Here is a 23,869-nt window from a genome sequence, read left to right on the forward strand (position 1 = left end):
TTTTTATGTAATAATTTATTGAGTATTTTGGATGTATTTTTGGAACGGTTCTACAATTTATTTACTGTTTCTCAACATCTGTTGAATCGTTTTTATAATGATAGATGATTGTAGAACCCTCAAAAAAGTGGAACGAATTCAAAAAAAATATGAGAAATACCCGCAAGTTCTTGGAAAATAATCCAAAAAACCATGGAAAATCATGTATATTTTAATCCTGTTAATTGTCAATCATGTTGATTAGAAATTGCCACCAAAATGAATGTAGCTCAAAAACAGAAATGTTTTCTATTTGAGTCTAAACAAAATAATAATAATTTATTCCTATAACTCTTCGTTGCACTTCAAGGGTTAAGCAAACTGCCCGAAAACAGTGGTCGCGCGACAACCAATTCGAGCAGCGCTTGCTCCGCAAGCGCGCCAATTGCGTGCGCCCTGTTTGTAAACAAATCGTGTGTGTGTGTCCCGCTTCTGCCGTCCAGTTCAGGCACAAAAGCACCGCAAAAAATGGACCCCGGAGTGATTCGAAAGCTGGACGAGGTGGTCGTGAACCGTATTGCCGCCGGGGAGATCATACAGCGTCCCGCCAATGCGCTGAAAGAGATGATCGAAAACAGCCTGGACGCAAAGGCGACGAGCATCACAATTACGGTCAAAGCGGGCGGGCTGCGGTCACTCCAGATCCAGGACAATGGGACCGGCATAAGGCGCGAAGATCTCGGTATCGTTTGCGAGCGGTTCACCACCTCGAAGCTGCAATCGTTCGACGATTTGTCCTCGATCAGTACGTACGGGTTTCGGGGCGAAGCGCTGGCCAGCATCAGCCACGTCGCGCATCTAACGATCGTCACGAAAACGAAGCACGAAAAGTGTGCCTACAAAGCGTGCTACGAGGACGGGAAGCTGAAGGGGGACATTAAACCGATCGCCGGCAACCAGGGCACACAGATCACGGTCGACGAGCTGTTCTACAATGTGCCGATGCGCAAGCAGGCGCTCAAAACGCCGAACGAAGAGTTTCAGCGCATCTCGGACGTGGTCAGCAGGTACGCGGTGCACAATCCGCACGCCTGCTTCATCTTGAAAAAGTTTGGCGAAACGGCCACCATCCGTACGCAGGCGAAGACGACGGTGGCGCACAATATTGGCGCAATCTATGGGGCCGGCATTGGGAAGGCGCTGGTACCGATCGAGCTGCGGGATGAGGTGATGCAGCTCACGGTCGAGGGGTACGTGACGAATGTGAACTTTTCGCTGAAGAAAGGCATCTCGCTGATGTTTATCAACCATCGGGCGGTTGAGTGCAGTGCGCTGAAGAAGGCGATCGATGCGATTTACGCAGTGTACCTGCCGAAGGGTAGCGCACCGTTCGTGTACCTTTCGCTGGAGCTAAACCCCCAGAACGTGGACGTGAATGTGCATCCGACCAAGCACGAGGTGCACTTCCTGCACGAGGAGGAAATTGTGGAGAAGGTGAAGCTGCTTGTGGAGAGAGCGCTGTTGGGTGGGAATGCGGCACGGTCATACACGCAGGCGTTACTGCCAGGGGCCACACAACCGTTGGACAGTTCGAAAGTGAACGAATCGATGGTGGGAGGCGGTGATGAGAAGCCACGGTTGGATTACAAGTTTGTCCGTACGAGTCACAGTGAGCAAAAGTTGGAAAAGTTCTTTAACATAAGTGGAAGTGGAGCTGGAAGTAGTGCCGGTGGTGGTGATCCAATCAAAGAGGAACCACAGGACGAGGTGGTTGAGCCAAAACTAACGCAACCATCACCATCGAGGAAGAAAAAAGTTGTAAAAAGGTCAGTAAACACGAGAAAAATCCTTCGCTGGATCTTATCTTTCTCCTCCTTAAAACCATAGGGAAACACGGCTTCATAGCATCCACACGCTGCGCCAGCAGGTGGAATCGGATGGAGATGAAAATCTGCGAAAAATATTCCGCGAGCTCACCTACGTCGGTACGATCGATCGGGAGCAAGTGCTCATCCAGTACGACACCAAGATGTACCTCTCAAAGGTGCAACCCATCGCGGAGGAACTGTTCTACCAGCTGTTGCTGTTTAACTTTGGAAACTTTGAGCGTCTTACCCTGTCCGAGCCGCTCGACCTAAAACGTCTGGTGCACGCGGGCTTGGATGATCCGGCCTCGGGCTACACCGAGGAAGACGGACCGGCCGACGAACTGGCGGACGTGATCGTACAAAAGCTCGTCTCAAAAGCGCCCGTCTTGAGGGAGTATTACAATCTCTCCATCCGGGAGGATGGTTGCCTCGAATCGTTACCCAAACTGCTCGACAACTACATTCCTTCGCTCGTGTTTCTGCCCATGTACGTCATACGGCTCGCGACGGACGTCGAGTGGGAGGAGGAGCAGGAGTGCTTTCGTACCTTTAGCCGTGAAACGGCACACTTTTTCTCGCGCATTGCGCTCACGAAGCCCGAAAAGGAGTACCGGTGGGAGCTGGAGCACGTGCTTTACCCTGCCGTACGGAACTATCTCATACCGCCGAAGGAGATGGCGAAGAATGGTTCGCTACTGCAGCTGGCCAGCTTGCCGGAACTGTATCGGGTGTTTGAACGGTGCTAAGAACTACTCACACACACTCGCCGGGAGAGTTTGGGAGGCAAATAAATACTTTCTTATTGATTAACAGACAACAGGCTTTTCAGTTCGCTTTGGCGTACAGGTCGGGCTGCATGAACCGCTGTTCGCGGTCGTTGTTCTTGACGTGATTTTTCAGCATGTTCATCACCTCGTTGTCGTACTCTTTCGGCGTCGGCTTCACGCCCGTCGCCCAGTAGAAGATGTCCCAGTCGTTCGACGGCAGGTTGATCAGCTGATCGTACAGCTTCGTCTGGGCGGGGCTCATCTCCGCCAGATACTTGGCGGCGAACGTGCTGAGCAGCAGGCCGTTCTCGAGCATACCACGTTTGCGCGACTGATACAGTAGGCTGGATAGGAGGCGCGAGAGTGAGTTAGTGTGAAAAACGAAATGGGCAGCCATCTTACCGTGACTTTTGCAGCTGCAGCGGTTCATTTTTCTTCTGCTTGTACTCGGGAATGGGGAGCGATTTGTCCTCCAGGTCAATCATCGGTGTCGGTGGACGGTAGCCACCGTCGGTCGAGTTGCAGACCGGTGCTCCGGTGGCGATAAACCGACCAGCCTGTCCATTCACCACCACCGCACGGTTAATGAAGCGCTAAAAGAAAATTGCGATTGTTATAATCATACAAAAATGCAGATGTTTTGCACGGAAAATACTTACCAGAGCCGGAATGCGAAACATTGCGAAATTGCGTATTTTTTGCAGGAATAATTATATAAACGAACCGTGCGTGTGCGAAGCGCCAGCCAGATAAACAAACATTTGACAGCTCGGCTGAGAGGTTGAGCACGAATCGCTCCCCGTTGCGCAAAATTTGACATTTCGATGTCGGTGACAAAAATAACCCAAAAATTGGGTAATTTTTCACGAAAGGATTTTTAAGTAAATTTATCCTCTTTTCTGTGTTAAATTTATATTAATATCTTCAGAAATGCCTTTTTATTTTGCATTGCATTAATAAGCAATGATCATTTTTAATAATTTGCTTTTAGCAGCCGAGAAACGAACGAGCATGCGAGAAGGGTCTGCAAAACGTCACACAACCCGAGTCGGCTACCTGTCAGTTGTGTTTGTGGGGCGAGCTGGGAGCTGGGAAAGTTTGTTACGACGGAAGAAGGAAAACATTCACCCTTCGAACGTAAAGAAACCCAAAGTCTGGAAATATTTACAACGTAAATTACACACTCACACACACAGGACGACGACCGCACAATCTCTGTTTCTCTGTGGTGTACAAGCATTTTACCCCGTTTAACCCGCACACACATTAAGACGATGCTCAGCTGAAGTGTATCCTCCGTGAAGACGCAGCAGAAAGAACCCGAGTTCGAGGACGGACGGAAGACGGAGCAGTGCAGCGCGCAGTGTTTTGAATTGATTCCGTGCAATACATTCGTCTTGTCTTTAAGCTTACCCCGTGCACGGATGTGACTCATCCGGTTCCGGTTGGCGAACTGCTCCCCGATCAAGAAGCAAAGAAGGCTGTCCGCTTATCTACCCCGCACAGGCAAGCACAACACGAAAACACAGAAACACTTGACAATGATCACGCTAGCCCGCAAGAAGAAAGAGTCGGGCAGTGGCGGCGGTGGAGGTGGTGGAAACGGAGGATCCACCACCGGAAGCACTGCTGGTAGCGGTGGCGCTGCCGGTGGTGGTCCGCTGTCCGATGCGCCGAAGCGGATATCCATCCGGGAGTTTCTGCTCGTGAAGGAGGTGCAGGAGCTGGAACAGAACCTGCCGATCACCTGCAAGGTGACGTTCCACGATCCGAACGTGCTGAGCGAGTTCACGCTAGTCATCAGTCCGAACGAAGGGTTTTGGTGCGGGGGTCGCTTCAAGTTTAGCATTCTCGTGCCGGAAGAGTACAACATGGCGGTAAGAGGGCTCTCGGGTTTTGGATGCCTAATACAGGGGAGAATAATGCCTAATTCCTTTCCATTGCAGCCACCGAAGGTGAAGTGTCTTACCAAGCTGTGGCACCCGAACATATCCGTCGAGGGAGACATCTGCCTTTCGCTGCTCCGGTTGAACTCGATCGACGGGCTCGGGTGGGCACCGACCCGTCGGCTCAAGGATGTCATCTGGGGTCTCAATTCACTCTTCACCGTACGTATTCACTGACATCACTATAGTGATGTCTTACCAACCATCAAAGCAAACCGTATTAATTACGCTTTCCTATTTTGTAGGACCTGCTAAACTTTGACGACCCGCTCAACATCGAAGCGGCGGAACAGTATTCCAAAGACAAGGAGCGCTTCCAGGCGAAGGTGCGCGAGTACGTGTCCGCATACGCGAGAAGATAATAATTCAAGACTTCCTCCACCACCATCACCACCCTTCCCATTTCCATTCCCTTTCCCTTCCCTCCCCGAGAGACTGTAAACACCCTCCTGCCGATCCTGCCTCCGGACTCCGGGCCCTTTTTTTGGGGAGGAGCAGAGAAGAAAGAGAGAGAGAGATAGAGAGAGAAGTGGGATAAAAACAAGAAGATTCGCCCCCCACGAACTGTAGAGGATTGTCACACCTACACACAAGCATTAATATATATACCCCTTTCTCACATAAGCACACACATATAGTCAAAGCAGAAGCATGTAAAGCATAACTTAATGCATAATCCCATTACAAACACAGAAACGTCCAAAGGACGATCCATTTTAGAGCTTAGAAAGGGCACGAACATTTGTTTGAAAGTGTAATTATACAGTAATAGCTAATAATAATAGTAGAAGAACACATATTTAACCGATTTGCTCAACCACACTCACAACAAAAAGTCTTCTAGGAAACGCAAAAGATTCGCAATTTTATTACTTTTATCGTTTTTCCAGCATCAAACAATGAAATGATACAATTCACGGTATGAAAGAAGAGCATTCTTCCCGTATCGTCGTTACGTTGTCTCTCTCTCTCTCAAATATCTCTATATATCTCTCCCTCTCTCTCTCGCTCCCCTCATTAAAACAAAGGGCAACTGATTCAGAATTGTAATTATATAATGATGCCGGTAATACTGATAATCGAATTTCGCATGTAAGTTTAGCAATGTCTAGTAAATAAAAGGAAACGTTTAAACAACGCTGTGACTCTGAGGAAACGAAACGAAACACGAAATTCCACCGCATTTTCAAGCATTTCTTTCCACGGAAAAGCGAAGAATGTAATGAAAGAAAACGCGCACTTGGCCATTTTGCAACAAGCAACGTTTGGGGTTTTTAAATGTTGCGGGCTTTTTTTTTACTCAACGTGCTTTCATCAACTCGCAAAAGTCAGAAATCTGTTATATTTTCATATTTTTAGTATCTTTCGTAGGGTTTTGTTTTGTATCTGTTTTTACATCTTCTTCTACACTCTTTGCGTTGGTTTTTCGTTTGACTTTGTCATCGCTGTGATATTTACCTTTTCTTTCTCTCTCTCTGTTTTCTTATCATTCCCCTTCTTCCCATCGCATGTTGTTGTTTGATTATAAGTTAACTGTTTCTTTTTTGTTTTGCTTTCATGTTTTTTTCTTTCTTTACTATTTTGGCTAAGATGTGAGTGTCTGCTTGTTTGGGTTTTGCATGAATATTTTACTGATTATACTGCTGTGATTCTATTTTAGCCGTCGATGCTGATGATGATGCTGCTGCTGCTGCGGAATCGCCGAGCAAATTGAGAGAGGGCTGGAGTTGGGTGTGTGGTGGGTTTGAATTTTCAACATTGTACAACATCTAGTTCCTCTCTGTTTCTCTATCTCAGCGTACACACACAGAACGATTTATCGCCAATTTGGTGGAACAACTGGGGGGTGTTGTGGTAGGACTAGGAAAACCTGGTGGAGGAAGGATTTTGTTTTCGGATAGAAACCACATTTAAATATATATTTGTTAGTTTCCGATCCGTTCTATATCTGTAAGGAGATTAATTTTGTGACTTTACATAACACGGCTGCGCGGGTATGCTGTTGGTTGCTTCCCATGATCCATTCCCGCGGAACGTCCATTTTCGACAGATTTTTTGTATTTACTAAGAAGTTATAAAGACAAGCCCTATTACAATCCTTCCTTCATAGAATCTTCATTGAAAGTAGAAGAAAGAAGATTCTATGAAGAAAAAGAAATAAAAAGAAAACAAAACAAATTTGAGTGGGGTAAAAGGTTTGCGAGTTCAAATCCAGCTACAACTCTCTCTTTCTGTTACCATCTAGTACAGTAAAGTGCCCCACCAATAGATGGCGCGCGACACAAATTTCACGTTCTCAACTTTTCATCCGAAGGTTTCTAAGCTGCGCATGAACGGCAGTTTTAAAACCAAGAACATTTGAGATGAACTACTAACAAGTACGCGAGAGAGTTAATCTGGATCTAAACTGCATTTTTGTGTATTTTCGTCTCATTTCAAATTGGCCGTTCTTGGTAATGGGGAAAGGGAACCCTCCCATGTGAACCACATCCGGACCAACACACAAACACACGATCGGACACAACTTCTTTCACCAAATTCCACACACGCTCGCTCTCTCTCTTTCTCTCGCTTCATTTTGTTATTTTTGTGTTTAGCGCGCTCTTACAAAATAAGCGAAATCCTTATTCGAAAATTAAACCTACAAACGAAACATACACAACAAATATTAATAAATGAACATATTATACAGTACAGCGCGCACGCAGGTGTGGTGGTATTGTGTGTTATGTTTCCTCCTTTTGCTAAAACGCGACTCTACTAACACACACACACGCGGCAGGATGAAGAATGTCAGCACGTGGTGCGCACGGCACGTGTGGCAGACAGCAGCTTTTTGTTTTGCGTTAGCGCTTTTTGCACACTTTGTGAGGAAATTTACGCTCATTTCCCCCAGCAGAGCTCGATCGAGAGAAAAACTGTTTATACTAGGAGGGGCACATTTCTTCTCATTTGTTAAAGGTGCATGGATTGTGTGTGGGTGTGTGTCTGTGTATTTTAATTCAAAATCGGTTCAATGCGCGTTGTGCTTTTCGGCAATAGTTAAGAATTACAAAATCATGTCCTTGGGAATCCTCTCTTTCACCTGTTTTTACTACAATCCTTCTCTAGTTATCTGAGATGGGAGGGGCGGAGGGGGTATACTGAATTCATTATAACAGCAACCAAACTAAGTAACTAATTGGAAACTATTTAGCTAAATGAAGAACCAGGAATACAATTGCCTCGCTTTGTGTTTGTTCTCTTTTTTTCCTATGGATAATTCACTGCTTAGCTATGCCTCACCCTCCTCACTTCATTCTCTCTACTGTGGGTTGTATTAAAGTGGTATTATTTCTGCGATTACTGTGAATATTGAGTAGGTTACAGCCATCCAAACACACAGCGTCGTTCGTGTCTAATGAGAAGAGCTCAATATGATTATTAAAATCGTCCTCCAGAGTGTGTGTCAGTGCGGTCAGCAACATATTTCCCCTTAAACTGCTTTTCAAAATCATACGAATAATTCACTTAAATCGGTTGCAAAGACTATTCTAACTAATTTGAATGATGATTCGCGGGCCGTTGAAACTTGAAACGAAATGTGTTATTCATGTCTAATCCACTTCTGCGAAATTTATTCTAATTGGATTTTAATTAAGGCTCAAAATTCAAATAAGACCCTGCACGTTACACATTTCATAAAGTAAAGTATCATTCTGTTGCAGCCTGAGACTGAGTAGTTGCTCTACGGGATTTCCCCATTGACCGTTTTGTGATATCCTTCTTGCTTTTTAAAAACAGTTCACACTACAAAACCACTTCCTTTTCTCTCTCTCTCTCTCTCTCTCTCACACACACACACACACTACGATTCTGAGCAAATTCTGTCTGTGCCCTGTCTTGCCCTTTTCTTCCTTTCATTTACAACAACCGCACCCGACAAAAATGACAAAAAACCCGCAATTGAACTCCATTTAGCGCGCTCACAGACACACACACACACAAACAGTCATTACATATCCGCAATGGTCTACATATTATTAATTATAATTATTATGTGTATCACTAATCCTACGGTAGCTATGAGAAAATAATTGTTTGTTTAGCCATCCTGCTTACTTCCATTCTGCTGCTTTCGATCGCTGCCACGCTGCAACTCTCTTTCTATCTCTCTCTCTCTTTAGCTCTGTGTTTTTTTTTCTTCTTTCCCTCTCGTCGGATAGCCGGCTAATTATTTCTCAGCGAATTAATGGTTGTATGGTATAGCTTGAGCGACCCCATTTACAGTCTTTGATTTTAGTACATCGTTCTCGTAGGACATGATGGTTTCCGTACCGTTCTCGTACACCCTGCCGGATGGGAAAAGTCAGAAAGTGCAAACGATTAAAAAAGGATCAATCAAAATGGAACGGGGAAGACGGGGAGGAGGAGGCACCAGACCCGCACACCGCACACTTACTTTTTCGTCATCAGCTTCTTGCCATTGATGAAGGTGGTCGAGGTGGAGGTACGCTTGACGGGACCGCCCCCACCGATGGTGTACTCGGACACGGAGCTCATGCCGCCCCGCGGTGCCCCGCTGAAGAAGTCATCCATCAGGCTGAAGCTCATCAGCGGCGTCATGAACGGTGACGAGATGACGTTTTGCGGGTGCGAGTGTCGCTGATGATGGTGATGATGGCCGTTGGTGGCGCCGTTTGCCCGCCGGCCGTGCTGGTGCACCGGTTGACTAACTGTTTGGTGGAAAGGGAGCGAGAGAAAGAGAGGACAATCATAATTAATTTCAGTTATTTCAAACAAATGCCATCAACGCGGAGGATGTGAATGTGTGTGTGTGCACATACTTCTAAACAACTCATCGAATGGTGATCCACCGAAGAACTCTCGGAACACATCCTCTGGGTCGCGGAATGTGAACGGGAAGCCGAAGAACTCGAAGTCGTCCATGCCGCTGCTACCGTTGTGCCGGCGGTGTCGCGTGCTCTGATGGTAGCGATCGGATCCATTGTTCATCAGCCCATCCTTGCCGTACTGATCGTAGATGCGTCGTTTCTTTTCTGTATTTGTAAAGAAAATGGGAAATAAATATTATTAGAATATATAAAGCAAATTAAAAATATAACAAATGTGTGTTAATCAAAAGGAATCATGCTATACTCTGCTATCAAATTAGTCGCGCTTACAACTAGGCGGAAATATCACGGAAGACTCTGTCTTCATGAATTTGTAACGGCCAGCCTGTTCAACTTCTCTTCGATCAACTTCCGGACAACGTTAGTACAGAGCAATCACCTTGCAACACAGGATTAGTATCAATATCGGTAAGGGGAATCTTCAACGTAGAACAGGGGACAACACACAGAAGCATAATAACACGCGATCAGCACCCAATGGGGATGACGTTTGAATTGGGAATCGATCTAAGGACCATTTTTACAAACACTCTCCCCGAATGAAAACACAACAGACACGCAGGAGCAGGAGGACAGCCACAATGTCCAGGTTTAGCAACAGCAGCGCCCTCAGCAGTAGTAGTAGCGGTAGTATGTAGTAGTAGTAGTGGTAGTAAACAACTGTTGTGTCGGTATTTTGCATGCGGAAACAACGCACACACGCGTATAAAATATGTACAAACTACAACACTCTACCAAAGAAGCGGAAAAACGGCGTCGTCTCAAAAAATCCTCTAAACGAAAACGTACGACTGCTGCTACCGCCATTCTCCCGGCCACCGGTTGACCCGTAGTACCGGCCACTGCCCGACCCGTAACGATGGTGATGGTAATGGTCGTAGCCTCCGTTGCGGCTGTAGTCGCGGTTGGTGAAGGCAGTGTAGCTGCCGGTGCTGCCGCCACCCGTACCGGTTGCACTTTTCCGCGTGCCCCGACTGTCGTAGATGTGTCGTTTGTATGCTAATGTGACGGAAAAACAAACCATAACCTCATGAACCTGTGTACCAACTCTTTTACTCTTTTCGAAAATTGATTCCACCACACACATCACCAAATGTAAATCGATTTGTCCATAAAACCCTAACCTTTCGTCATTTCAATTCTAGCGCCTTCACCACTTGAGATATAAGTAATAAGAATCAAATCTGCAGCACTCAGCTCTCACAGGCACAACTTACCATCGGACAGTACTTCGTAGGCTTCTGAAATTTCCTTAAACCGTCTGTTGGATTCTTCTGGATTGTCCATATTTTTGTCTGGATGCCATCGTAGGGCTAATTTTTTGTACCTAAAAAGAAGAAATTCAATCAATTGACGATATAAGAAATTAGATAGATGTTTGCACACTTACGCTTTTTTTATTTCAGCCTCTGTCGCTGTTCTGGACACATCCAGAATTTTGTAATAGTCCACCATTTTTGCTGCGTGAGGATTAACGGGGTTTGGCCTAGACGGGGGGGGGGGGGGGGCGCGGTCGGTCTCTTACAGACACTTCTGCAATAAATTCGTTCTTCCTAGGCGCGTTTATTTCGCAGTCTTGCGGCACACAGAATTCGGCACCCTGCTGTTCTTTGCGGCTATCTTTTAACGATAATGATGCATGTCTTCCAGTCGGACGCGGCGTAGTAGGAATAAAACTGGCAGAGCAATTTGTAGCGCTGGACCCGACGAAGAAGCTCTCAACGATGGATTTGGAGCTAAACGGAACTACTCGCTCGGATCTGAAGAAAAAAGAAAGACACAAAGAAACGAAAGCATGGGTTACTAGATTTGTTATTGGTGATGAAATATTTGTGACAGCTGGAACACAACAGGATACTACATATCCTAGAGACTTGATTAGATTGCAATATTCTATATGGTGGTTTGAGCCTTGTAATCGTGTCAATCCTATCAATAAGAAGCGTGTTTTTACCATTCGGATTTAAACTAACGGTAGAATCCTAATTTCAACAGCAAACAAATCTCATAATGAATGGCCCACAGTCACAACCTTCGAAGACGTGCGCGTTAGTCATCACAGGCAGCAAACGTCAGAGAGCGCGCACACGCAACCGCGACCATATGGTTGCGCGATATTCATTGAGGTTAGTGACACTCCGCCACAGACAGAAGTTCGCGGTATCGGAAACGCAGAAATTATACGCTTTTGCAGCATCCACCACCACCACCACACCACCCACCTACGCGTTAATGGGGGAGATGTTTGGGAGTTACTCCCAAAAAAAGACGTCACCCTCGCTCTCTTCCATTGACCGAATAGTGGTGGGGAGTTTCGTGGGTCGTCGGTCCAAAACCTGTCGAAACCTGACCCTGCACGCGTGCTTGTGTGTGCCCATGACAATCGTTCACAATTATTCATAATCCGCTTTTGGAGGTGGTTGCAGCAGAACTTCGGGCAAGATCAACCGATGGAACTGTAACGTTTGACAGCCGATCAGAGCCACGTGTGTAGTTTGAAAATTTACAGTACATCACGAAATTTGTAGCATCATTCGTAGCGATGATATCTTCGTAGAATTAGGGTCAATGGTCAGTATCCGAAGAAATTCCAGCACCGTTAACTTTACAAGTTCAGGGTCCGTCCGCAGGAAGACACGTGTTTGGTTATCGCTATCGACCATCCAATGTCTCTTCACACTATCAAAAGTCTCGTCTCCCCCCACAGTGGTGAACACTCCCACGGATGATTAATCCAACACATTGGGGTGGTGAAAGTTTTCCACCGTATGACACCTCTATTAAGATTCAGTCCTCTCACTCATTCGCCGACCAAATTTCGTCATCCGACTCGCACCGTTACTCCAATCGCTTCCACGATTGAATTGTCTTTGGCTGTGGAGATCTTCTTCCCCACGTCACTACTACCTATCACAACAGTTTGATCAAAACCGCAAAGTCGTGAGATGACTCCCCGCTTCCGTGCAATCAATATTGTGCACGTCACTGTTGGCCCTGTTGCCCCCCCCCCCCCCCCCTGTGCCCCTTCTTAATCGAGATATCGTCAAGAACACAAAACGGGAGATATAGCTGCTGCTGCTGCTGCCGCTTCTACCGCGTGTCACGTTGTGACGTTTACCTTTCGGCAGTGACGGACATTAGCAGCAGTCATAATAAACACGATTTCAAAACCGGTATTTGCAGCACAGGCCTGAAGTTCTGTATTGCACGAGTGAGGTAGTTCGTGATGTTGCAAGAACCACCGCTGTGTTTGAGAGTGTTCTGCTTCAAGTATCCACACAGGTATATCGCTGGTACCAACATCGAGCGTAAGTAAGTAAAACACGCACATCAGCAAACGAATGCTTACTTTCGATTTTTACTTAATGAGGCCACTCACAGGTTTACTCACGCGCTGCACAGATTCACTTCCCAGTTTCGGCGAATATGCCACACAGACGCGAGAAATTCCCCCCAGAAATTCCCAACCTAAATCAAATACTTTTGATCACTAACCGATTGCAGCTGGTGAGTCACCGCAGGTTCGTTAGTTTTGCACCTATGTCTTGAATTTGAACACTGACCATTACACTACTTACGCTCTCTATTCCTCTCTGCCACAGATTACAGTTCAACGGACGACGAGCTTTGCCAAACAGATCCATGAACCCTTGTTCCTCGCTACGAAAGACCTCATGGTTGACATCCGTTTGTGTACGCAACCGAGTATATTAGCTCCGCATTTGGCACAGAACTTTAAACACAGTTTTCACTTCACGCTCTCCTTATCAGTGTGTTACACAAACACCCGCAACTCGCTCTTATCAAAAGCAAGGGTAACACCGACGATAAGCAAACCGCCTCGCTCAGTACCCGTGTGTGTACAGTGGAGCCACGCTGCAACAGAGGGACACCACACAGCACTCCTTAGCTGAGTCGATCGGTATCTCTCTTCGAATTGATTGTGGTAAAGAGAAGTGGCTACAATATGAACTCGCGTCGCTTCCCGGTCTGGTGAGATACTCCCACATACACTATGACCCAGACCTAGAATACACCACAGCGTACACTCTCACAGCACACAGTTTGAATAAACACACAGCTGTGATCCCGGAGCCACGATAACGGAGGAGGGTGCTATCTCTCACCACACACATTTGCGAAATGAATGCCTTCCTTGACTTGATCAATGCTGTTGTTGCTGATCTTTGTCTTTGGAGAGTTTTCATTTCTACTGACAACTCCAGTGTGTCTTTCAATTGCGCAAAGGGTTGCGGCGTGTTGATGGCGGCTTGTGGCGGTGGTGTGAGAGAAACTGGACGTGTTGTTGCGTCACACCGCGTCAGTGACATTGAAACACTTACCGCTGCAATCGCGTGCACGACCAACACACTGACTCGCCGCAGTCAGTTTGAGCACAACCTAACAGATAATGGAAACAGCAAACCACCTTCACAACGCTCTATCAGTAGAGAAAATTATAGTTGTTGCAATGCCACACATTATTATAGTGAATTGGCTCTCTTCTAGGGTTCATACCACCACATCCGTCAGTTACTCGGGATGTGTGTCGGACGTTCACGGATGATAGATAAGACTACAGACCAACCAACAGCTGTTTGAATAATTGCACACCATTGGCACTCCGAGATCCCAATGCACCGATGAATCATCTACGGGTGGTGTGGTTTCACTAACAAACAGGGAATTACAACTCGTTCGAAGCAGAAGCTTCTTATTCGTATGCAGCATATTTTAAGCTCATGGAATGCTGCAGTACCTGCTGACTGTATATTGGCAAGATTGCTCATACAATTCTACCATATCTTTGCTGATGATGCATGCAATATTCCTTAAGCAATCTCTTTCGTCTTCCAAAGCGCTTTAATACCCAGAAGCACTAAAGGTAAAGCATTTTCTTCCCCTCCCTGTGGCATCTAATGATCTTTCCTACCCCCCCTTTCCTAAAGTCATTTTCTCCAACACATTACAAGAATGTGCCACTTTTCCCTTCAATCCAACCACCCTTGAGGTGGGAAAAGTTTAGATGGGAAACAAATGGGAGTTCAAATGTCACACCGCATACACTCTGCCTCGGAAAACACGTTTTAAGGCAACACTTTGTATTCAAACACACACACACGGATTGGGGCAGAACACACTTTCGTAAAAAGCCCATTTAACGCGCCTTTTTCGTGTACGGCGGGTTGGTGGTCGGTGCCCTGTGGTTGCCATTTTTAGCTTGTACCACACACCACCGCATATAGTTTCCGCAACTGTTATTGCTCACGATTAGCACGCAGCCGTTAGGAGGGGGTTTCTTTATGCTTAAGACCACCTCCGTTACCTCCTCCTCCCTACCGGCAGTCGGTGTGCAAGATCGCGGTATGTTCACATGAAGCAATTGCTAAATGGCCACATGCGCGAAACAAATGTGTGCTGCCGCGCGCGCGAGTTCTGTTCGCGGTTTTCTCTGTGTGCAAAGGGACATATCGATACAAAGGGGGCCTTCCTCTACGTCTGTGTGAACGTCGGAGGGCGTCTCTTTATCGACAAAAGGAGTGGGAAAAGTGGGACGCGAATACAACCGACGCCGGATTCGGTATCCGATCCGAATGGATTAATGTGTTTTCGACGCGAGCGAAGGTGGTAAAGGTAAATTGCATGCATACACCCCGCTCCTTCCGCCAGCCCCTTTCCTTTGGGAGTCATTCACACACAGGGCGGAGGAGGTGGTTGGGGAATTGCATGCACCAGCATCGTCTCGGTGCATTACTACCCCGTGCACATTCTTTCATGCTAAATTTTCAGCACTGGCCCCTCCGGGCGGACACATGTGTTGTTGTGGATGTATCTGAAATGCATAAAACCGTTTCACGTGAAGACTAAAATGCAACGCGTTTCGCCTGTCCCCTCCGGGGTAGTGAGCGAGTATAATTCATGGAGGTGAAATTGTTACCTTTTTCTGTGTACAGTTAGCCCTTTTCATTTCATTGGTTCCGTAGAAAGCCTTCCAAACCACAAACCAATGTCTTGATCTTATCGGTGCATGGAAGGAGTTTCTCTGTTTCGACATTGAATGAATACTGTTTTAATGTCTAAAACCTTATGTTTCTTGAAAATTACCATCAAATTACCACAAAACCTTCACAAACAGCAACTAAAAATTAAAGATTGTGAAAGAAGTGATGCAACGGTGAAAATGCCAAAGAAAAAGTTAACAAAATAACAAGCACACAACAGCACGGTTTCACGACTTCCATAGAGCTTCAACAGCTTCAAAAGGTACGCAATCTTTTATGCTATTGTCATTGCTTGTTGCAACACACTCTCTTCGCCCTCCAATTATGTTGCCGCGAGGGAAAAATAGGGACACAATTGCGGTACTGAATGATACAGAGAGGGGGAGTAGTAGTAGTAGTGGGTAATAGGTCAGTAATTTCATGTCAAACAATGCTGCCACCACCGATATTAACTCGGGAGATCGTTGGAAGACTTCCTACTGCACATTCTTACTATCTGCCAGCGCGTACAACATTTTACCGTGGGTCTGTCTTGTGCCCTTTCTTCTAAACGACGCATTCAAATATACCAAAAGGCATGGGTTTTTCGAGTCGTTTTATCAAACTTTACGCCCTAAAGCTCTGTGGTAAACCCTGTCAGAAAGAAGGGCGGGAAGGGATGGCGCGTAGCAGTATCCGCCCTCAATACGCAGTGTGTCCCGTTATCACTATTACGCACTGTGCTACCGCGTGACGCCACAATTCAAATACATGAGATAGTGTTTAGACGTGGTCGGAGAACACGTGCTGCCCCCACTGTTGCCTTTTACATCATCATCATTTTCCATTGTTTTCCTCTTCCCGTAGAGGAAAGCTTGTGTAAAACAAAAATCCATTACTCCCCCCGACCAACCCACAACCTCCCCATACCTCCGGTTGTTCAACGTCCACTTGAGATGGTTTTGAAGGCTTAATGAAAAGTCACAAAAATGAAGCAATCCGTCTATGCTGTTGACAGCTTTTCATCCCGCAGCAACATCTCACACTTTCTTCCTCTGGAGAGTTACACACAACCAAAAACTTATGCAACATGCGGTTTGATTACTGTGTGTTCAGGTGTGAAGAATGAGAGCCTAAACACCTTCCACCCACCTTGAAATATGCCTTTTTAATTTGATTTTTGCTTCCAGCGTACACGCTGTTTTCTACTGGAAGTTTTGTAAATTGAATTTTACAACAAGAGGCGCGCCAAGACTAAACGGGGATTTCCCGGGGACGGCCTTGCACACTTCCTCCTCGTTCAGAATTGTGTGACTTTTCACTGGCACTTTTGTTTTTGTCTCCACCTTTCAGTTGTTGTATGAAACACGCTGACCCATTAGCTTTCATGCACGATTAGACGCACGCCGACGGATGTCCAATGCTTTGCTTTGGCTTCTTTACATACACACTAAGCCTTACAGATTGTCTGGTACGGGTAAAGGCACGTACAGGGTGGTTTTTTACCGTACTATTCGTACATTAAGTTCTACTTCTAGCCGCACGCATTTTGGATGATAAGCAAAAGGGAAAAAAATGTTTATGTTAATCATTACTTTGATAAGAGAAACATCACATAAGGTTTATCACAGTTTAGATGTTTTTGGGAAGTGAGAATAACTATTTAAAACCCATTCTGGAGGAGAAATCTAATTTCAAATATTAAACCAACAGTAGAGTCCATTAGGTAATACTAGGTGGCTAATTCATATTTGATTGGCTTGTAGAATAAGCAGACAGTCTCGTAATGTTAATTCCAAGGTTCAAACCAAATATCGCTAATTCCTATTTACAAATACGAAGTTCAAATTGATAGCATTTGTGGCATTAAGCTCTGACGACCGCTGTTGCCTGCCTACTCAGACATCTTTAGCCATACAGCCTGTCTACATTCCCCCTTACCAATCGAGTGAGTCAATGATACCTTGTCTAAACAGTACGTTCCGCAGGCAGATTACTTACAGCCGGATTAAAGGCGAAATTATAGGCTAGCTCTCCACCTCCTCCTCCACGACGGGAGAAGCACTAACCGCCGCCTTCTTTCTTCTCGATCCGCAAAATACCCTCTTACATCGAAAGCTCCTAAAAGAAGACATTATCCCGGTAAAAGAGAGGACGCCAATAATCACATAAACTCCCCGCCGTCATCGACAAACCATCCCGTGTACCTTTTTACTGGGATGGCAGTTTATACTACTTGATGGTTTATTAATTTCTTTTCCCCTGCTTCCAGGAACAAATCTGGGTAAGAATTACCGACAGGTCGATTGTTATCCAACATTTACTCCAACGCATTGATGACTTAAGCTAATTGAAGATTTCCTTGGAGACTGTTTTGGGTGCTCCAAAAACCTTTCCTTTTCCATTGGAGGAATCCCACGCGAAAGATTAATTACACCAAAAAGGCACACACAATCTCTGTGTCACGAAGCGTGCAAAAGTGGACACGATATGGGACACTCTCGTGTGGATGAGACCTCACACTCGAAACTTATTTGCAAACCCTAAAAACGAACCAAAAACATAATAATAGCAACATCACGAACTTGACCCCCGTCATCATCGTCTGTACTCCGTGCAGTTCAAGATAACACCACCGAACCGGGTGCACGCCATGGCCTCTCTTCACCGTTTTAGTAATAGTAATTTCTTTGCACAATTTAGCTTCCGGACGTTTCCCGTCGACAACAATCGTGCAGCACAGCACTACTGTGTGATGGGTGGGAAAATGGCACGGAAATTGGCTGCCATGAAGCATTGTGAACTGATCTTGGGGCGATGATCATCTTCGATTGGATCTCAAGTTGGATGGAAAGTGAAATAAAATTTTATTTCCTAACCACCCCACGGAAAGATCGTGCCTAAAGAACGGATGAGTTAGAGGAATATACGCCTAGTGCCTCCTCTTCCTCCTCCTCCTAGCCAAAAAGATCGATCACCAAAACGGCACGCCGGCGGCGAACCTATTAGCACCAATCGCCGTTTCCATTTAAGTATTTCCCTCCTCCAGAATGGGAAGAAAATAGACGACGATGATGATCTCTTGCCATGACAATAGCATAAGGCATATCGCTACGATGATGATATAAGAGCACCGCGTATGGAAAGGTTTAGTGAGTGCACGATCGCACTTGGGACACTTCATTTCAATCAGCAACATGGGGTGGAAGACAGCATTGCCCGCATGCTAGTCAGACGATCTTCCTCGTAGGGGGGTAGGTACTCGATAAAGATATCGTTAAAATGAAGATAAACGACCCATTGTGTTGCGACGATCATGTTTGTCTCCGTATCGATCGATCGGATGGGAGACTAATCGTTGTTGCCGATCGTGAACTGAGATGTACGCGAAAATCCTCAGGTACTAGGGGACGATATTCAATGGATTGTTTGTAGACTTCGCAAAAAAACGCAGTTGGAATTGCTTGAAAAGGTAATTCCACAACACCCACACGTCAATTCTAACCTCCAGACACTCCCAACACTAACTCTACCCAAAAAAAAAACTCATCTTGATATCTCATCCAACCATGCTTTTCTGATTTCTGAACATAACTTCAAACATTGAAACACAACACGCGTTCGATTGTTCCTTCCCTACTGCCTTGTCGCAATTGAAGTGCCAATGTTGGCAAAAATGTCGAGAAGTGCACTCCTCTTCACTTCACTGTTTTGCTTTTATTGAAGTAAATCAAGACTAACAACATGGGGGTTGGTTGCCTATCGTCTCCCGGTCGCATAAAACAAACACGGATTGTGCGCACACAAATTGTTTTTATGCGCTCGTGGCCATGTGTCCGGGGATGGGTGTGAATTGATTTACCCAACAATTGCAACTCCTTCATTGCGTCGCGTTTTTTACAGATGTGTTTTTGTCAGAAGGCAAAGGTCGTTAAAGGGAGTAAAGGGGTGTTACGAAATAATGGGTGCACTTCAATGTAAACACACACATACAAGCGTGGAAGAAACGGGATCGATGGTTGATAGAGCAATTCGTTCCAATTTATGCAACAACATGGAATAGTGGTGGTTTCGTCACAAAGGAAATAGTTGTCTTGTACTTGGGTGGCGATCTGGATACACACACACACCAGCTGATCAGAAGTTGGGCACACATTACGTACCGTACACAACTCATGTGCGACCATTACTCTCCACTTAAGGCGAACACGTGCAATAAGACAACCCAGCAGACGGTTATTGGGAATGATCTGAACGGAACAGCTATAGGCACGTAGCAAGAGAGGCGGATGGTGGTTAGTAATCCATTTGCGCAATCTATTTCCATTGGCTATTTATTAGATTGTTTTATGCGACTTTTTTCCTTCTTCTCTTCGCCAAGACAGCTTTGAAAGGGTATGCTCTGCTGACTCATGCAAATAATCCGCTGTCTGTCTGACTTGCACAAAATTTCATGGTCAAATAAGCGTCCACCACTTTGTTGCACTGAAACCCGTCATTTATTTTCCTGTCTTCATAAAATTTCCTGTGTCCATCAAAGCTTCACTACATCACACGTGCCGCTTGGAGCAACATCCATAAGCCTACATATGAAAGCCCATCCATCCGTACTACTGCAACAGTCAACGATTAGAATTCCTCTGCTGACGAATGCACCACATTGCAAGGATTAATTTAAATTGTTCGAATTGCAGCAAACCATACCCCATGAAACAGCGATACTCACTCTCAATCGATAACCCACTGCGCGGGCTCAGCCCCAAGGAGATATAATTGGAAGGAAGAAGGCAGAGGCTCGTCTGAAGAAGACCAACCGTCAGAGTAAATTGGCTACCGTATTTCATTCGTCTATCAGCGCCCGGAGGGTGGTGATGGTGTGCACGGTGGTGATCGTGACTGGTGACGCGTGCCGCGGGAAATAAATAATCGCTTAGCTGAAAGGCGGCACGACGGGCACACAACAGCAACGAAGCGATTGAAACGATATCGAAAGGAAAGCAATAAAAAGAAGTTTTCCTCCCTTTTTTTTCTCTTTCCCCATAAGTCATGGACGAGATTCCATGCACCGTGGAGAAGAAGGCAACAAAGAGTAGAAGTGCGATAAAATCTTGCAACAGTTCCTTCTATTACTTCGATGCGAGGCGCAAACCCCTGCGACTGCGGTAGAATTGGGAACGTTAGGTCAAGCTTAAATTATTCAAATACAAACAGGCAAAGTGTAATGGTTTCGACTGCAAATAACCTCCCTCCACCGTTCTTAAAGGCCATTTTCTTAGGGGGCCCACTCTCCCAGCATCGTTGCAATCTGACACGACTTGTGAACAAACATAATCAAAAATTATCTTCCCAAACGATAGATGGTAATCTGCTCCCGCAGATTGCAACCAGCACCGTCAGTCTCCCTCGGTCCAAATACGTGATGCTTGAGGGCGAAACCTTGCCACCCAACGCAGCTCTTATCCCCAACACACACACCCATTCCAAAAGGGGGAGGGTTAATTTTCCCAGCGATTGATGAAGTCTATTAAAGGCAATGGGCCACCGGTCGGCCAGCGAGCAGCAGCTCCAGCACCGGAGAAGAAACCCATCATCCGGCGGCGATCAACTACAGAAGAGCTACTTACACTCCATTATCCGCAATAGCCGGCACACTGCGCGATACTATCCATCTATCTTTTCCCTATCTGGCTAGCTTTCCGCTGATTGCTTTTCCTACCTTTAGGCGCGGGAGAAGACCACGGGAGCGGACGACGAACGAACTTTGGTGCGCGCGCGCGCGAGCTCTAACGTTTGTGTGCTTGTGCCCAGCATACTCTCCTCGGCAGCATGCAATTGTTGTGTTTTTCCACGGCGGATTCCATCCACAAGTCCATACAGAGCGCGCGCAAAAGCAAAAAGGAGCCGAGAAAGTTACGGACGAACTGAACTTTCCCATGCCGCTTATCTCCGCTCTCGTTGCGCGCGAGCACCCACGACGATCGAACGATCGAATGGAGTCGCCACCATCACCACCCCGGACGGACCACCCCCTTTTCATCACCTCGCAAACGTTTTAGAGCAAAAGCAACCTGCGTACTAAGGCTGTGTGCCAACGTTTACGTGTTTGGTGTGTTTTCATTCTCCCGCTCCCAGTGTGATCTCGGCTGGGTAGGGGAGTGGTGGTAGTAGCAGCGCGCAAGGTGATGAAAAATCGAGGTCGATCGGACACGAGAAACACCAAATAGGGGGAGGAGGTGGAGGAAAGCGCAAAAAGATTTGCTACAAAAATGCATTTTGCAAAACACGTGCACATAGGGTGCGCGCGCGCAATGCACTTTTATCCTCTTGTTCCTATTCCGTCCTATGGGATAAGCTATTCAGCAGCAGTAGCAGAAGCAGTTGATGGGCATTTAAGGGCGCGCTCTGTACTCTCGCGTAAATCGTTAGAGAGCAGTGAGCATTAAACGTACGAACACAGAAACTAGCCCACTGTGCTGCAAACACCGTTCGGGTGTAAAGAAATGAAGAAAATAGAAAGATTTTAACGATTAAAAAGAGATTCCTACCAGCTGCCCCATTGCTGTCTCATTACAGTCACGTTGTGGACAGCTGAATTGACAGCCATTAGGGGGCATTAAACGGTGCAATTAAACGTAGGAATAGGCTCCAGGAAGAAAGATGGATGCGGGAATACATCTTAGAAGGAAAGCCCGCGACCCGGAAATGTGTCTCAACAGCGGACTATCATTTGAAACTTTGTGTGCTTTTAGTCCAACAACGATTCTTCAATTCAAGTGTCATTCAATGGCCCCCTTTTGTGCCACCAGCTTAGAACACAATGCTTGCGCTGATTGCTCGAACAAACATCTCTTTTGCAGCGAAAGTGACCCGCGCATTATTGGCAGTGCAACAATAATATCCAAAGGTTCGTCGCCTGCAACTCCCTCGGCCCGCGCATTGCTTCGAAACTATAATGTTTGTCCATTGGCGCGGCAGCGACACAATTGTCTGGGAAGGTGTCAGGGTTAGGGGCCGCCTGTTGGATATGTCGGAAACAATGACCCACATCGATGGCGTCCGCTGAGGCGCCCTCCACGTTCCAATACTGATCGCGATCTACGACGCGCGATCAAACCCGGCCATAATCGTTTCCGGTGGCAATTTCAAAGCACGCTTGCGCCAACACCACCCTCATCATGCCGACCAATAAGGAAGGTGTCGTCGGCGGTTTGGAGGAATGGATTAATGGTCACCTCGATAGACTTCCCCGGCAATAAGTCTCTATTATATCGCTTTCATCGCATCTTTTGGGAGTGGTGAAGGTGCTTTAGTCGCTTCGTTTGTACTGTGTCTGCGGCATTGAGCGCACGTGTGCGTGGCGGGTGTATTCATAGCAATAAATAATGAGTTTGGTTTGGCGCAGTTTTGAATTCCATTCCCAGGGAAAATCTACACTGCGACAGGCATGACAAATACCACTTAAAGGGATGCCATTTTTCCCTGCAAACACGTTAATCACACCATTAAATCCTTACGCTTCTTCAATTTTCCCAACCAAACGACCTACAGCACACGAGCCAAACTGACATTAATTGCAGCCCGGTTGGGGAGAATGCTTCTTCTCATCCTGACAAACCCACCGTTTCCTAATTTTAAGAGAGATATGCAAAAAACAATCCACCCTTCCCAGAAGCGGGAGCTGCAAAGGAAAACAAAATATGACAACAGCTTTCACTTCAGCACGCTGCTGCGTGAAGAAGTGAAAAATTGGGCATGAAATTAAGAGCTTTGCCAAATCCCAACGTCGTCACGCTGTGTGGTGTTGTGTTGTGTTGCTAGGAAACCGTTCGCCCCATTACGGGATGGATTGGCCTGCCTGGATGGAGATGTTTTCTTCCGCCCCGCACACAACTAATGAACGGGTGGCTCTAATCATCATTATTATGTTGATTCACTCACGGGACGTGAACACCTCACAGAGGGGGAGCGCCGGCGACCGCTGAGGGTTATTAGAGCTTTACCTGTGACTTTTAAAGGTCCGGAAATCAACGTTAATGCACCTTCTCTTGGTGCCTGCCTGTTCCCTTAGCCCCCGGGGGAGGAGTAGTTTAAGCGAGCGATTTCAATTCCCTTTTTATTAGTTTAACCGTTTTTGTTTGCGGTTGTCTCGCAATATTGCATCAGTGGTTTGTATATGTTTTTACTTTCAATTTTTGCACTTTAAAGACTTGGGCTTAATGAACGGATATTTTCTTTGCAAAGGTTCAACACACTCAACACAACCTTCAAGCAGCGGTGGTTGTGAATTTTGCTTGAGCCGTGAAATCCAAAATGGAGGTGTCAATTTATGCAAAGTGATTAGAGGTCATGGAGCAACACACACATGGTGTTTATTATCGTGTCGCTTTTTCGTCGATAACTCTCAACACTCTCGAAACTAACTCCTTACTAACT

At 46.1% G+C, this 23,869-nt stretch overlaps 4 protein-coding genes across 27 annotated transcripts in view; 2 read left to right on the plus strand and 2 right to left on the minus strand.

Annotated features, from left to right (window-relative positions):
- Positions 1–395: 395 nt before the first annotated feature.
- On the plus strand, positions 396–2,661 carry LOC1280495 (DNA mismatch repair protein Mlh1). Its single transcript, XM_320342.5, has 2 exons — positions 396–1,805; positions 1,867–2,661. The coding sequence occupies exons 1-2, from the start codon at positions 508–510 to the stop codon at positions 2,591–2,593; spliced, it is 2,025 nt and encodes a 674-aa protein (XP_320342.5). The 5' UTR covers positions 396–507; the 3' UTR covers positions 2,594–2,661.
- LOC1280494 (succinate dehydrogenase assembly factor 2, mitochondrial) lies at positions 2,623–3,604 on the minus strand. The gene is made up of 3 exons (XM_320341.6): positions 3,274–3,604; positions 3,017–3,207; positions 2,623–2,958 (listed from the first exon to the last, which is right to left on the minus strand). Exons 1-3 carry the CDS (start codon positions 3,292–3,294, stop codon positions 2,673–2,675), a joined length of 498 nt encoding a protein of 165 aa, XP_320341.5. The 5' UTR covers positions 3,295–3,604; the 3' UTR covers positions 2,623–2,672.
- Positions 3,605–4,155: 551 nt separating this feature from the next.
- LOC1280493 (NEDD8-conjugating enzyme UBE2F) lies at positions 4,156–5,733 on the plus strand. Its single transcript, XM_320339.5, has 3 exons — positions 4,156–4,491; positions 4,561–4,722; positions 4,806–5,733. Exons 1-3 carry the CDS (start codon positions 4,156–4,158, stop codon positions 4,920–4,922), a joined length of 615 nt encoding a protein of 204 aa, XP_320339.5. The 3' UTR covers positions 4,923–5,733.
- Positions 5,734–6,738: 1,005 nt separating this feature from the next.
- The window catches only part of LOC1280492 (dnaJ homolog subfamily B member 6), a 66,723-nt gene continuing 49,592 nt past the window's right edge, over positions 6,739–23,869 (minus strand). For 11 of the 24 annotated variants that reach the window (XM_061661060.1, XM_061661062.1, XM_061661070.1 and 8 more), the window contains 6 exons: positions 10,846–11,215; positions 10,673–10,782; positions 10,191–10,454; positions 9,387–9,599; positions 9,002–9,275; positions 6,739–8,891 (listed from right to left, as the gene is read on the minus strand). In XM_061661060.1, coding sequence (XP_061517044.1) covers positions 8,789–8,891; positions 9,002–9,275; positions 9,387–9,599; positions 10,191–10,454; positions 10,673–10,782; positions 10,846–10,910 — 1,029 coding nt within the window. In that variant the 5' untranslated portion in view covers positions 10,911–11,215 and the 3' untranslated portion in view covers positions 6,739–8,788. Of the gene's footprint in view, positions 8,892–9,001; positions 9,276–9,386; positions 9,600–10,190; positions 10,455–10,672; positions 10,783–10,845; positions 11,216–12,950; positions 14,609–23,869 lie in introns of those variants that run through there. The other 13 variants (XM_061661077.1, XM_061661078.1, XM_061661076.1 and 10 more) reach the window with 10 other exon arrangements.

The sequence above is a fragment of the Anopheles gambiae genome, chromosome 3 (assembly GCF_943734735.2).
Source record: "Anopheles gambiae chromosome 3, idAnoGambNW_F1_1, whole genome shotgun sequence".
Taxonomy (NCBI): Eukaryota; Metazoa; Arthropoda; class Insecta; order Diptera; family Culicidae; genus Anopheles; species Anopheles gambiae.

Coding starts and splice junctions, on each gene's coding strand:
- LOC1280495 (XM_320342.5), top strand. CDS start 508: ATGGACCCCGGAGTGATTCGAAAGCTGGACGAGGTGGTCGTGAACCGT. Junction 1,806..1,866: donor AAGAAAAAAGTTGTAAAAAG/GTCAGTAAACAC, acceptor TTAAAACCATAG/GGAAACACGGCTTCATAGCA.
- LOC1280494 (XM_320341.6), bottom strand. CDS start 3,294: ATGTTTCGCATTCCGGCTCTG. Junction 3,208..3,273: donor TGTTTCGCATTCCGGCTCTG/GTAAGTATTTTC, acceptor ATTTTCTTTTAG/CGCTTCATTAACCGTGCGGT. Junction 2,959..3,016: donor CTGCAGCTGCAAAAGTCACG/GTAAGATGGCTG, acceptor CCTCCTATCCAG/CCTACTGTATCAGTCGCGCA.
- LOC1280493 (XM_320339.5), top strand. CDS start 4,156: ATGATCACGCTAGCCCGCAAGAAGAAAGAGTCGGGCAGTGGCGGCGGT. Junction 4,492..4,560: donor CGGAAGAGTACAACATGGCG/GTAAGAGGGCTC, acceptor TTTCCATTGCAG/CCACCGAAGGTGAAGTGTCT. Junction 4,723..4,805: donor GTCTCAATTCACTCTTCACC/GTACGTATTCAC, acceptor CCTATTTTGTAG/GACCTGCTAAACTTTGACGA.